Genomic DNA, 14,619 nt, shown 5'->3' with positions numbered 1-14,619 from the left:
GGGGGGGGGTCCTTCTGAGTGTTCTCTGCATTATGCTGCAAAGAACACTTTAGGATAAGAGGAAAGCCCTCTCACAGCCCTGACCTTGGAGGAAATGTTATTTCTAAAGAACGGGAAAGGCCATACCACTGCTTCTTAAAGCGTCCCTTTACCGGTTATAAATTATGTTTAAAGAACTTTTCCGGGGAAACCTAGTTCCCAGGCTGTCATCCTTTGAGTCCAGTATATAGATACTGGACTCCTTGCCCAGTTTAAAATACAAACATATTGTATTGATAATAAAGTACAAATGGTATACAAATAGTTTGTAATAAGTAGACAATTAGTAAGCATACCAGGATTAATGGTATGCTTTTTTATATTCTGTTCATTACAAAGATTATATCCGATACATTTCAGCTGGGTGTGCGGGCTTTATTAATAAATAAAGCCCGCATATTATATATACTTTGTACTTGTTATGGGGAGGTGGGCTGGCTCGCTGAATATGGCTTAGCACTCCAATGCCATAGTGCAGGTTATACTTGATTTAAAGTGACCCTAAACTCAGGAGTTAAATCTTAAGAATGTATTCAAGTAGCTATTAACAGAACTATTAACAGAAATGTATCTTATTTGTGTATCACTCGGCTGTAAATCCTCAAATCATCTCTGATTGGTGCTGACACTGTCCTTCCTTCTGGAGGGGGGCTATTTTTGTTCCCCATGGTCCATGTGTGTGTTGTAAAGTAGTCACCACTCCAAGCTCGTTTCCTGTGATGGACTACAATCTCAATATAATTTAGTAAACTAATTGTGAGATTGTAGTCCATCACGGGAGTGGCCCTGTCAGCTCGACAAAAGTAATATTACTAAGCTGACTTGCAATCACTGCTCTTGTATTGACATTTAGGGGGAGCCAGTTGTCACTGTTCAAGTATTCTGACATTAGGGGGCGCCAGTTGTCACTGTTCAAGTATTCTGACATTAGGGGGTGCCAGTTGTCACTGTTCAGGTATTCTGACCTTAGCGGTGCCAGTTGTCACTGTTCAGGTATTCTGACATTAGGGCGTGCCAGTTGCCACTGTTCTGACATTAGGGGGTGCCAGTTGTCAGAATACAATAGCTTGGCGGGGGATTTCTCCATCCAAGCTGTTTAGGGTTGACGGGGGAATTTGTTAGATTTCTTTTATTCAGTACAAGAAAGAAATCTATGGCCAGCTTTTCTCGTGTATACTGGAGGCGTATTGTGAACGGCGTTTCTCTCCTCCCCCTTCTTTCTGTGGTGTCACGTAGCCTCATTGTAGGATGATCACACTGACTGAACTGTGCACACACTGCCCTTCTGTGCTGGATCTGTTGTAGATACCTTGGGCTTCACCTGTGCCCTAGTATTCAGTCCCTGGCTGTGTTTACTGTCACCTCTCTGAATGTTATGAAAAGGACGCTCTGCCAGCATGTGCATGGTACAAAGTGCAGCTTTACTCCACCCAGCACCAAAGGGCAAAGTTTGTCATAGTTTATTGTTGCAAGCAATTTATGAAGTACAGCTGGCCTACAGAGTGCTGGGAGCGAATGCAGGAAATTACAGGGTAATCAGAATCGAAAGGATTAGAGCTTTAGCTGCTATATGTTACTAAACAATATCATTCTGACAAACTTCACCTGCAAATAAGCTTTTGGATCAACATTTGTTATGCAAACTATGAACAGGATATGATGACCTATTAACTGATTTCTATTTTGATTGACTTCAGTGAGCGAGAAGGTTTCAGCACAAAGGCAATAAATTGGTGTGGTGTTTGCATTAACCCCTAACCCATCTCCGCTGCATTCATTGGTGGGCTTCACTGGCCATGTTTGGCTTGATTAGGGGCCACAAAAAGGTTACGGAGCCCCAAATACCCCATTACCTCCTTTACTGTGTACTAGTGCATTATGCTGCTTTGTGGTGTGATGATAAATTAAAGTGGAGTTCCAGGCATACAGTAATTGAAAGCTGAACTGACTTTGCCGTAGGCTTTTTATGCCCTGCAGTCAAACCATAAATGCAGCAAACAATACTTTTGTCCTGAATATATTTGTGCTAGTGCTGACTGTGGCCTAAGGCAGCATTTACAGAACATCATACCTCTGAACAGAATCAAGTGCCAAAGCAGAGGTAATGGAGTTTTTTTAGGGCACTAAGATACTATGGGGTGTATTTTTATATGAATAAAAAAAAGAAAAAATGCAGAGCCATTTGTCCTGCTAAACTCCATGTACATTCATTCTGCATTATTGGGGCAAAAATGGCTGCTACTAGTATAGTTTTTCAAGTCCAATGTAATGCATTCATAAGAATAGAGTGGCTCAGAAAAATACCACACTATGGCCAATAGGTGAAGCTGAGGATCCACGCTTGGCTCCATCTAGTGGTCATAATGCAGTATTTTCCTGATTCACGGTTTACACTAGCCCATCCGCTGAAACTCTGCATTTGAGCAGACGGGCTAGTGCGCTGTGACAGGTCTGGTAGTGTGCGCTGTATTGTGCACTGCCAGAGCTGTCACTGTTTACATATTTATTTATTTTTAAACTTTGGTGTACAATGTGTACACTCCATTTAGGTTCCCTGAAAGTGATGGGCAGATAGAAGGCAGCACTCACTTTTTTTTTTTTTTTCAAGTAAGCTTTGATTGCATTATCAAAAACAACTCTAGTATGTATTCCTATTACAATAATGATTTTATAACAGGATAGTATATGCTGGGACTTTAGAACTCCTTTAATTACATTCGACCTGGAAAGAAATTAGCACTAATGTTAATTTTTGCCCCATTTGCACAGAATGGATACACATGCAGTTTCGCAGGATGAATGGCTGGCTCTGCAGATGTTTTTAAAAATACACCCCTATGTATTTACTTTTTGGTTGCAGATGCTTTTTTACCATAGCATATTTTTTTAAAAGGTGACACATTTTACATGACCATTTTCTCAGCAAAAAACTGAACAAAGACAATATGAATAGTGTTATTTTCCTATAGTTTTAAATAAGTAGCTCTTAGCTTTCAGCCTCTTCCTATACAATTTAATCTGGATTCCTCTTTTTAAATGTTCTGCCAGTCATATTATAAGCATAGAAGTTGGGTAGTGCCAGAGTGAAAATTTAGAATTGCCCAAAATTTTATAAACTGGGTATACAAATTTACATTTTATTGTCACTTTTGTCATTTATTTTATCCCTTTTTTGTTGGTATGAATAGGAGTTGTGAAAAGTAAACACTTTTTGTGGGAAGTGGTTAATATTGACCGATATAATATCCTTTTCTTCCATTGTTCATAGCTTTTCATTCATTTGTGTCTTTCCTTTAGCACATGTCTGGGCTCCAAGACGGATCCCCTGATGTTACATTTCAGCATGTTTACCAACATGCTGGCAAAGCAGTGCGATGACACGCAGCGTAAGAAGTGGTTGCCTCTTGCCAAGAGTATGCAAGCAATTGGCACTTATGCCTAAACAGAGCTTGGCCATGGTTAGTGTTTTTGTGGGTAAAGTGACAGGTACCATAGAAGTTCCAGCGCGACCTGCAGCCATGATTAGCATTCAGTACAGTATAGCACAATGTGGCATCTGCAGCCAGTTTGCCTTTTTGGTTTTGAAAAGGTCCAGCCTACCCAAAACTGATACATAAGTTTTTCGTAGATAGTAATTTAAATACAATGTTAAAATACAGTCACTGTGCAGCAAAATATCAACGGTTTAATCTCTCACCTTTTTTTTTTTTTTTTTTTTTTTTTTTTTGGTTGCATACCCCAAGCTGAAAAGTCTGTGCATGGTAGTAGTCTTTATTATTGCAACAGTGGGTGGTGGGATAGGGTGTATGGCGCTCTCATTGGACCTTTTACATGTTTGCTGTCAAGCCTGTCTGGCAACCGTGGTTCCCCCCATAGATACAATAGAAAGGTGAGCGTAGCTACCTAGGAACAGGAGCTGTCCTATTCACTGGATTATCCGGTAAAAATAAAAACAAAAAGGTTTAAAAAAACAAAATGAATGCAGCCACCTTATCTAAGGACTGGTTCGCTTCAACATTTTTGTTTTCTGGGTTTAGATACACTTCAATGATAACATATAGTAGATAAAATGTTCTTCTACTTAGCATTTTTATCCATTTTTGTCTTTCCTCTAGAACATGTTTGGGTTCCAAGACGGATCCCCTGTCCTTACATTTCAGCATGTTCACCGACATGATGGCAACACAGTGCGATGACACACAGCGTAAGAAGTGGTTGCCGCTTGTCAACAGTATGCAAGCCATTGGCACTTATGCCCAAACCGAGCTTGGCCATGGTTAGTGTTTGTGTTGGGAGAATGGCAGTGATGGGTATCATGAAAGTACCAGTGAGACTTGCAGCTCTGTTAAATGTATACCTAGCATTGAGTATAGAGCATGGCTAAGCAACCTTAAACGTCGAAATGAGAGGAATAATATTGGCATCATCACTTACTGGTAACTCTGAATTGATGAGAGGTAAAGGCTTTTAAAGTGTCACCTATTGGCAATTTTGGTTAATGTAGTTGGTTGCCATTTCACGGGTGCACAAAATTTTAAGGCTTCACATGTTTGGTATATTGTTACCCAACACAATCCCATCTTTTATCTCTTTCTCAAAAAAGGATATTATATTTTGTTTGTTAGCACTAAGGCCTGGTTCGCAGAAACAATGCTGCCTAGGTGGGAACCAGGCCTTAAATTAATTTTTGTGTATTTTTTAGCTGAAAAGTATTCATTTGATAAACATTTGCACAAATATTGTGCGACTTAAAAAATATCATCCAGCATTTTTTATTTTTCAGGCACTCTGCTTTCAGGAAATATATGATTTGAGGGTTTTAAGCAGTTCTCTTAACAAAAATTCAGATTTTAATGTGCAGAAATTGTAAAAATTGCTCTTGATGCAGAGTGGTTAAATAGGGATGCTTTTGGCATGCATTCAACACATACAGAATTAACTGCTAGTATACCTCCAGTGTTGTTAAGTACCAGCACTGCTGTTGACCTGTGTTTAAGAACCCCATCCCCTATTACCTTCTTTCCTATTGCATGGCTAAATCTAACACATGAACCTGTCACTGACTTAACCATACTGTACAATACATTTCTGCTGCTTTATCTAACTACCTACAAAGGAGGAATCATTACTTACAACAATATGCGTAGTTCCTATGATGCAATAGAGGCATCACTTTGACACAGTTGGCCAGCTTGAACATGTGCATATCAAGAATACATTTTTATGCAAAGGCTTGCTAGAAATATGTAATTGTGTATAGCAGTGTGCAAAGGGTTTATTCAGATTTGGTTACTTATGTTTCCCGTGTTCTGTTTTACGAACAACTTCAAAGCAAGTGCATTGCCCGCTACCGTTTTAGGCTTGATTTACATCTGTGCACTTTTTTCCCCTGATGCGGTTTCCAATAAAATATCTAGAAGTGCATCAAAATGCATGTTAAAGCCATATAACATGTGTTGTTGCGCCTTTTTTTAACATGCATTGGAACACCATTGGGATTGAATGTCAATGCGGGCCAGGATGTGTTTATGTGCGTTGCACGGCATAACGCATGTGTTGAGATGCGCTTTGATGCATTTCCATTGATTTTGATGGGAAATGCAAAAACGTAAACATGTGAGTCCAGCCTAAGTGCGCTAGGGTGTTATTCAAAGTTAACAGTGCCATGGCACGCGTGTTGCTATGCATTATAATTTAACATCTGTGCAATGCATAGGTGCAATTGGGTTTCTAAAGATTGCTGTTATACCTTTTTAATAGCAGTCTTTCAACCTTAACTCAGACGGGCAATCCATAGCAGTGTAGTAACCCTAGTAAGTGACGCAGAGAGTAGATGAGGCCAGTGTGGCCAATCAGCTGGTTGATTAGGAGGCTTGTTTGCCATGGTAACTTTTGCTCTAGGGTTTCGTTCAGCCCTGCCCTATACATTGCAAAAAAAGAAAAATTAGATCTCCTTTATGAGTTTAGAATAGTTTTAAGCCCAAATCTACCGGTACCCAACATTGTTTCCTTTAGTTTTGGATAAAGTGGGAAAGAGTTTATATTTCTGTCACGTTTTTATTTCTCTCAGTGACCACATTGGGGAGATATTCTCTCACTTCCTGTCCTTGTAATGCCCAAGCAACTAATGAGAAGTGTGGTAGTTACAGGGACAGAAAACCCACAGAGCATAAAGCCTGCCACTATAAGAAAAAAACACTTCATTCTCCCATTCACGTTAAAGGGTAACTCCACTTTAATAATCTAAAATGAAAAAATCTTTATAAAATTAATATAGAATATTTAATTGGTGCACAAGCCATTTTGTAATGTAATGCTTTTCAAAATTACCTTTCCATTAAAAATTGTAATTGCTGTAACGTTCGAAATCTTGTCAAAATCAAATCAAACCTGGAGCTCTCAGTATACAGTTGTTGTACAGAACACCCCAAGAAATGTCACTTCCTGCTTCTGTGATTGGCTGGCTGACTGACTTTCCCAGATGCAAATATAATTTTTGGCATCCCTTACAATAGGAATTAAAATTTTTGGTGAGATTCTCCCTAAGGCCCCGTTCCCACTGCGCGATATGCAAATCGCGTGTTTGTCGCGCGATTTGCATATTGCGCGACCGCGAGATTTGCCACGCGATATCGCGTTCAAGCTTGCATTGAGCAAGCTTGAATCGCGGCTAAATCCGCTCCAAAAAGGGTCCTGCTGTAGCGACACACAACCCGCGACAGCAGGACCCTTTGCCCCATTAAAATGCATTGGAGCGCGATATCGCGCGGTAATTTGCCGCGATATCGCGGGAATTACCGCGCGATAAATCGCTCAATGTGAACGGGGCTTAAGAGTTAATTGCTACTGAACGGATGCCGACACTGCACCTTTCTTCATTGGAGCACAGGAAGCCCACCAGCTGATTATAATTAACCCAGACCTTCCCATGTAGGGATCCGTTTGGAAAGGGCATGCTGTAACAAACAGTTTTTTCTTCAGAACAGCATCCGGTAGGAAACTGCAACAAAGTTTGTCAAAATCCTTGCAGTGCATACAGATCACCTAGAGAGGATTGATTTTTCTTCTCAACAAAAGTGGAATTACTCTTTAAAGAATCCCACTGCCAGCTATTGTAGTCTTACAGCCAGTGCCTGCGACTGTCAAAATACACAAATAGTGACTACTGATTGGCTAAACACTCTGGCTGAAAATTTCCCACCCAGCTCCTACTGGCCAGTTTTACAAAAACATTGTCAGACGTTCTAACCCTTTCCCAGTTTGTTTTTGACTATGTCCCCATTGGAGATCTTTCCTATGCTGATAGGGGGTTCAAACTTTAATTTAAAATATAAATAAAAAATGGAGTTGTGCTTTAAGGTTTTAGCTCCATTCCTCAAGTTCAACTAAGGCCTTATTCACACGGATCTGCACAGCCATAGAGCGTGTTTTTCCAGCCAGAAACCTGTGCCCAGGGAGAGAGGAGCTGCATGTAGTCGCATGCAGCTGCCTGTACTCCATGACGGAACGCAACTACACGCCAACCCTACAGTCTACATCCAAGGGAATGCAGCCAAACCTGTACAGATGAGCTAGTTCAGATCAGCTTGTAGCCGCATACTAACCTGGAGTTGCACAGGCGGCTACATGCAGCACCTTTTTCCTCCCAGCCGCAGGTTTTTTCATGGATGTGCGCATCCACGTGATCAGGCCTTAGAGTGAATGTTTCTTCCATTACCAAGTGTGGCCAAGATAAATTAAGAAACCCTTATTAACCATTTTGTGATCGCACTGCAGATTTAAAGTCTTCTTTCACAATACTTTGGGTCATGACAAAGTCTGTTAGCATTGCAAACCATTTTATTTAAATGTGTTTTATTTTAAGAAAAATAAAGTTACATATTCTGCATACATACATACATTTTTTTTCTGACTAGTTAACAACTTACACCGTTTGCATAATCCTATACCACAGTTATGAATACAAAACTATGTTTTAGCTGGTTAGTTGACCATTTTTAAGGCTGCAACACAATTACACTCACTGCCCACTTTATTAGGTACACCTTGCTAGTACAGGGTTGGACCCCTTTTGTCTTCATAACTGCTTTAATCCTTTGTGGCATAAATTCAACAAGGTGATCGAAACATTCCTTAGAGAGTATGGTCCATACTGACATGATAGCGTCACACAGTTGCTGCAGATTTGTCGGCTGCACATCCATGATGTGAAGCTCCACCAGCATGAACCATTGATACAAGGCAGGATGGATCCATGCTTTCATGATGTTTACATCAGATTCTGACCCGACCATCCAAATGTTGAAACAGAAATCGAGACTCATCAGACCAGGCAATGTTTTTCCAATCTTCTATTTTAAAATTTTGGTGAGCCCTTGCAAACTGTAGCCTCAGTTTCCTGTTCTTAGCTGACAGAAGTTGTACTTGGTGTGGTCTTCTGTCGCTGTAGCCCATCTGGTTCAAGGTTCAATGTGTTGTGTGTTCAGAGATGGTATTCTGCAGACCTCAAATGTAACGAGTGGATACCCACTCGTTACTTGAGTTATTGTTGCCTTTCTATCAGCTTGAACCAGTCTGCCCATGTCCTCTGACCTCTGGCATCAACAAGGTATTCTTGTTGATTCTTGTATTCTCTTTTTCAGACCATTCTTTGTAAACTCTAGAGATGGTTGTGTATGAAAATCCCAGTAGATCAGAAGTTGCTGAAATACTCAAACCAGCCCGTCTGGCACCAACAACCTATGTCACGTTCAAAGTCACTTAACTCGCCTTTCTTCCCCATTCTGATGCTCGGTTTGAACTTCAGCAGACCACCTTGACCATGTGTACATGCCTAAATGTATTGAGTTACTTCCATGCGATTGGCTGACTAGATATTTGTGTTACGAGCAGTTGAAGAGGTGTACCTAATAAAGATAAAGCGGCCAGTGAGTGTATATGCTCGCTGATATCAAAATATTCCTGCCTTGAGAAACGCACAGAACTCATTGGCAGTTTTGAGCTGAATTCTTCATAGGCAAGTTTTTGGTGATTTTTTTTTATTTTATTTTTTTAAACGGAAGAACTAAATTAAATTCTTATATATTGTGTGTTAAAATGGTTTTAACCAGACATCATGGCTAAAACATTTGTATTATAACTGTGCTTCTCAAAATTGTACTTTTGTCCTCCTCCTCTTACTGATGAGGTCTGAGTTGTTCACCATTAATGGACAATGTCAGGTCTGTATCCCTTCCTAGTACACTGGGTACTAGATGATTGTGGTTTGCATGTAAATTCAATCTATTTTTCACAGAATCAGTTCACTTACCATAATATTGTCTTTTTCCCCCTTTTGTCCACCTTTTTCTCCTCCTGTAATCACGTTTCCCCTTTGCTACCAAATTTTAACCCCTCTCCAATTACTCACCACTAATTCTTAAATGATGATTGCCTTTTTACCCCTGCTCCATCCTCCTCCTCCTCCACAGCTTCGTACATCGGGGCCGTCCTGAGCCCCTTGACCTTCACTTGGGCATGTTCTTGCCTACTCTTCTGAGCCAGGCTACCCCAGAACAGCAGGATCGCTTCTTCATGCCTGCCTGGAACTTGGAGATCATTGGGACGTACGCTCAGACTGAAATGGGACATGGTAACTGTTTGGGTTTTTTTTGCTAAGGTTTTGGTTATTATCATGATATATATATTGTACCATCACCAAGTTTCTAGCCTTGGAGTAAAAATAGTATAGGAATAGATGACCTGCAGGTCTCTCTGGGAAGGGTAATTGCACTGCCATTTCACTCTTATTTGGGATGTGTTGGGTTGTTGTATATCATTTTTGCCTTATGGTTCTTTCTTTCTATTCCTCCAGGAACCCACCTCCGTGGACTGGAGACAACAGCCACCTATGACCCATCTACCCAGGAGTTCATACTGAACAGCCCCACTGTGACCTCTATCAAATGGTGGCCTGGAGGGTGTAAGCAACTGCAGGGAGTAGAGAACACGGATTGTTTAACAGAGGATTCAGATTGGGAACAGATTCAAGAAGAATTCTGCACAAGGGTTTTAGATGAAGGGGACTACATAAAGAAGAAAATTATGCTAAATGCCACTCAGTAGCTAAAAAGAAAAAAATCAGCCTGAAAAGTAATTGCCAGACCCGCTGCCAGTTACTGCAATGTTTGCTCTAGTGCAACGCTGCCGTGATGTGCTAGTGGGGCTGGCAGGTAGAGGACACGGGTATCCAATGCTAAGAATTCCAGCAGTGAGTTTAGCTCTGCAAGAAAAGATTGGGGTCACCAGCAGCAAGACGTTGAAAGTGTCATTAATGTACTTTTTACATTTTGTGGTAATAGGGGTGCTTTATAAGAAACCTGTCATGAGGATGGATTGCTGAACATTCCTTTTGAAAATTCTAGTTGTCTGGCAGTCATGCTGACCCTATAAAGACTTATGACATTATTTATCTGCCTACTTGTCAGTACTTAAAAAGTACTGAAGTCAATGGGTCAGGATGAGAGCCCAGCAACTAGCATTTCAGAAGGAGGTGAGCAACAGCATCTTTCTCGAATAACAGGTTACTTTTACTCAGCTCGACTTTAACCTCTACCGTGTGAAATCTTTGGATGAGGACTTTCTTTAAAAGAACATCATCCTTTAGTTATTCATATTGCTCATGTAACGTAGTGGCTAGTAGCATTTGTGAAACGCTGAGCCTATTCTAAAATTGTCAAGGTCAGTGGGCATCATCCACATAAATATTTTAGAACAATGGATTGTCATTATCATACTATCAAGCAAGAGAAAATAGCAGCAGTGCAGTGAAACATCTGCTCAGAGATGCCCTGTTCCTTGCCATGCCATTATACACGTGCAGGTAAACTGCCTCATTACATTCTGTGGATGGCATTGAGAGCTGAACCCGCCCAACCCAATTTTGGATATGGTAGTGTTCTTAATCTTAATTGGCCATACACCTAAATAGCCAAATCTAACAGATCTGGACAGGAGCAAAATTATGTATCGTGCTTGGAACAGTTGATACTTTGTAACATACTAATCATTTTTTAGGATAGCAGGATTTCATTCTGCTTTGTAATGTTGAATGAGTTTGTAGCACTGACATGCTATGTCCTCACAGTGGGAAAGACATCAAATCATGCGGTAGTGTTGGCACAGCTCTATACCCAGGGAGAATGTAAAGGGCTTCAAGCCTTCATAGTTCCTATTCGCCAGATAGGCACCCATGAACCATTGCCAGGTAAGTGACGTGTTCCCAAATTTTTGTTTGAGGAACAAAAGTACGTAGTCTGAAAACTGGAAAGTCAGCTTGTTTATTGATTGTAAATGTTTCCATGGACTTTTCTTAACAGGAGTAACGGTTGGAGACATTGGGCCTAAGTTTGGTTTTGATGAGATTGACAATGGTTTCCTGTCATTCAACAAGTTCAGAATCCCAAGAGAAAACATGCTGATGAAACATGCTAAGGTGAGGAGCCATGGGGACATTGAAAAAAAAATAATACAAGATAGGACTTTTCAGCTTTTTAGTAAATGATGGAAACCGAGAAAACCTTTTAGAAAAATATATGTGGAACTCCTAAATGTCAATTTTACGTTGCATAACTTTTGTTGAAATTGTATCTCGGCCCCACAGACTTCAGCAGGAGATGGCTCACCTCAAAGCCAACAAGATAACAGTGGTGGGTTAGGTAACATCATTTGCTGTAACCCAACAGGAAGGCAGACAATAGCTCTAAACCCTTTGTTCTCAACTGGTGGGTCGCGACCCCATGTTCAGTGGGTCATCACATGCCTTCCACTTTTCTAGGTGAGAGACTCCTCAACCTCCCCCTAGCACAGCACCTTCAGTTTTCGCACTGAGCAGCCATTCAAAATATGCTGCCAGCCCTGTGTGTCAGCTTGAGGTGGGGTGGGGTGGGCTGGAAGTATGGCCATAAGGCAGCTCCATCCATATGTGCATTGCTTGCAGCTCCCACATGTGCCCTGTAGAGGTGACTGGACTGGACTGACGTCACATTTTTGCTCCTGGCACCTCTACAGGGAGCGCTAGGGAGCTGTACAAACAATGCACATATGGCTCCATCACAGCACAGCAGCCCACACTGGACACCAAGCTGAGGATCCACTGAGGACACCAAGCTAAGGTAGGGAGACTGGGTGGATCGTAACCACTTGCCGTCCGCCCGTTGTAAAAAAACGGACGGACGGCACTGCTGCATTGGCGGGTTGCCGTCTCCAGACGGCATTTTTTTTCTGCTCGCGCGCGCCCCCTAGCGGGCACGCACGGGCAGAAAAGACCCGACCAATGCAAACCCCCGCTACCGGGTGTTAAACATATAGACGATTGGCGGCTCCATAGCCCGCCGATCGTCTATATGTGCTCGTTTTTTTTGTCCCCCCCTCCCCCTGACACCACACCTGCAATATTATAGTAGAAAATAAAAACCCCAGTGGTGAATAAATACCACCAAAAGAAAGCTCTATCTGTCCCCAAAAAAGGGTATAAAATTCATTTCAGTACAGCGTTGCATGACGGAATAAATGTCAGTCAAAGTACCGCAGTGCTGAATACTGAAAAATGGCCTGGATGGGAAGGGGGTTTAACACCGCGGATGTCAACTGGTTAAAATAAACTTTTAAAAAAAAATTTCGTGTGAGATTGTGTCTGTTGTTGTGTGTCTGTCAGTGTTTTTTATGGTCTGTTCACACTAGTACCCTGCGCTAATCACACCATGCAATCATACCTACTGGGTACTACAATGCTGTGCATTCATTTGCAGTGTGACTTGGGTCGTGATTTAATGACCAAGGACAAATGTGGGTCCTCAAGTTACACAGCTTGAGAACCACTGCTCTAAACCATCCCATTCTGTCTAATAATTCTGCATATTTCTATGAAAGTTCTTCTCATTCTTCAAGTCTGTCATTTTCATTTAAAGGCTTCTGTGATTTCCACTTGTTGATGCTTCATAGGTGGAACCAGATGGAACGTACGTGAAGCCACTTAGCGATAAACTGACATATGGTACCATGGTGTTCATCCGCTCCATGATTGTAGGAGACTCTGCAAGAAGCCTTTCTCGGGCTTGCACTATTGCAATTCGGTACAGCGCAGTACGACATCAGTCTGAGATCAGAGTTGGGTAAGTAGGTTTCTCTCTCTGCAAAATAGAGGCACCAAATCCACATCTTATTGGACCCATTGGCAGGCTATGGGCATTCAAGTATTTACATATTCTTAACAAGCAGTATATGGACTTTAAAGAAGATCTTCAAGTTTTAGAAAAGTTAACCGTTTAAACACTCTGGAACAATTCATCCTCAAAGTTCACAGCAAAAGCTCTGAAGTCATTTTGTCAGCAACTTGGTTCACCCTGCTCCCACCTCCCAGAAGATGTGATCTCTTTTTTTTAGAGATTAAAAGGCTGGAGTCACTGCTGGGTGGGGGAACAGGGAGCTGAGCTGCAAAGAGAACCATTTGGAGGACTTCAGTGCTTCTCTTGTGAACTTTAAGTATTAATTTTTCTACAATGCCTGCAGGTACAGAGGACAGTGAGGGCTTGTTGTATGCTCATTTGGTATAGCAACACATTCACTTTAAATGTGGAACTGATTGTTTTATAAAATATATATTCTTGCTTAGTTGCAATACCTGTAAGGTTACCATAACCATGGCAGTCAAATGTGACCAAGCAGAAGTACTTTATCACTAACAGACATATATATTTGCACATTAGAATCCACATTAGTATCCAATCAAAGTGTATACTTGTATGAACTATGAGGACTTAAAGAGGAGCCTGTGAACGCCAACTAGCTCTATACTGTCAAGATGTTTTGATTTTCAAAGGTGCCTCAAAAATGGTCCAATTTATCCTGCAGAACAGGATTCATGGCATCCAATAACTGGGTATGAAAAGACCTAAACAGTGACTGCTTTTTATTATTGCGTAGGAATGAGCAAAACTAAGAGTTCTTGATCCTACAGTACAGGACACAGGCAATGGACCATGACATAATGTTTCAGAGGTGTACTATTGGATTCAGGTCAGGCGAGCGTGGGGGCCATTCAATCGTATCAATTCCTTCATCCTCAAGGAACTGGCTACATACTCTTCCCACATGAGGCCGGGCATTGTCGTGCACCTGGAGGAACCCAGGACCCACTGCACCAGCGTAGGGTCTGACAATGGGTCCAAGGATTTCATCCCAATACCTAATGGCAGTCAGGGTGCCATTGTCTAGCCTGTAGAATTCTGGTATTCAATGGCAAATGCCAGTCGACCTCCACGGTGCAGGGCAGTGAGAGTGAGCACAGGGCCCACTAGAGGACGTCGGTCCCTTAGGCCACCCTCGTGAAGTCTGTTTCTGATTTATTTAGTCAGAGACATTCACACCAGTGGCCTGCTGGAGGTCATTTTTTAGGGCTCTGGCAGTGCTCATCCTGTTTCTTCTTGCACAAAGGAGCAGATACTGCTGATGGGTTAAGGACCTTCTACGGCCCTGTCCAGCTCTCCTAGAGTAACTACCTGTGTCCTGCAATCTCCTCCATGCTCTTGAGACTGTGCTGGC

General features: G+C 41.6%; 1 protein-coding gene across 3 annotated transcripts in view; it reads left to right on the top strand.

Moving 5' to 3' along the window:
• The window catches only part of ACOX1 (acyl-CoA oxidase 1), a 36,946-nt gene that overhangs the window by 10,380 nt on the left and 11,947 nt on the right, over nt 1-14,619 (top strand). For 2 of the 3 annotated variants that reach the window (XM_018572464.1, XM_018572466.1), the window contains 5 exons: nt 9,510-9,670; nt 9,893-10,000; nt 11,165-11,284; nt 11,397-11,512; nt 13,021-13,190. In XM_018572464.1, the coding sequence (XP_018427966.1) occupies nt 9,510-9,670; nt 9,893-10,000; nt 11,165-11,284; nt 11,397-11,512; nt 13,021-13,190 (675 nt within the window). Of the gene's footprint in view, nt 1-4,154; nt 4,316-9,509; nt 9,671-9,892; nt 10,001-11,164; nt 11,285-11,396; nt 11,513-13,020; nt 13,191-14,619 lie in introns of all 3 variants that reach the window. The other variant, XM_018572465.1, reaches the window with a different exon arrangement.

The sequence above is a fragment of the Nanorana parkeri genome, unplaced genomic scaffold (genome assembly GCF_000935625.1).
Source record: "Nanorana parkeri isolate BGI_ZX_2015 unplaced genomic scaffold, ASM93562v1 scaffold2040, whole genome shotgun sequence".
NCBI lineage: Eukaryota > Metazoa > Chordata > Amphibia > Anura > Dicroglossidae > Nanorana > Nanorana parkeri.
This window is presented reverse-complemented; position numbering and strand designations above follow the sequence as displayed.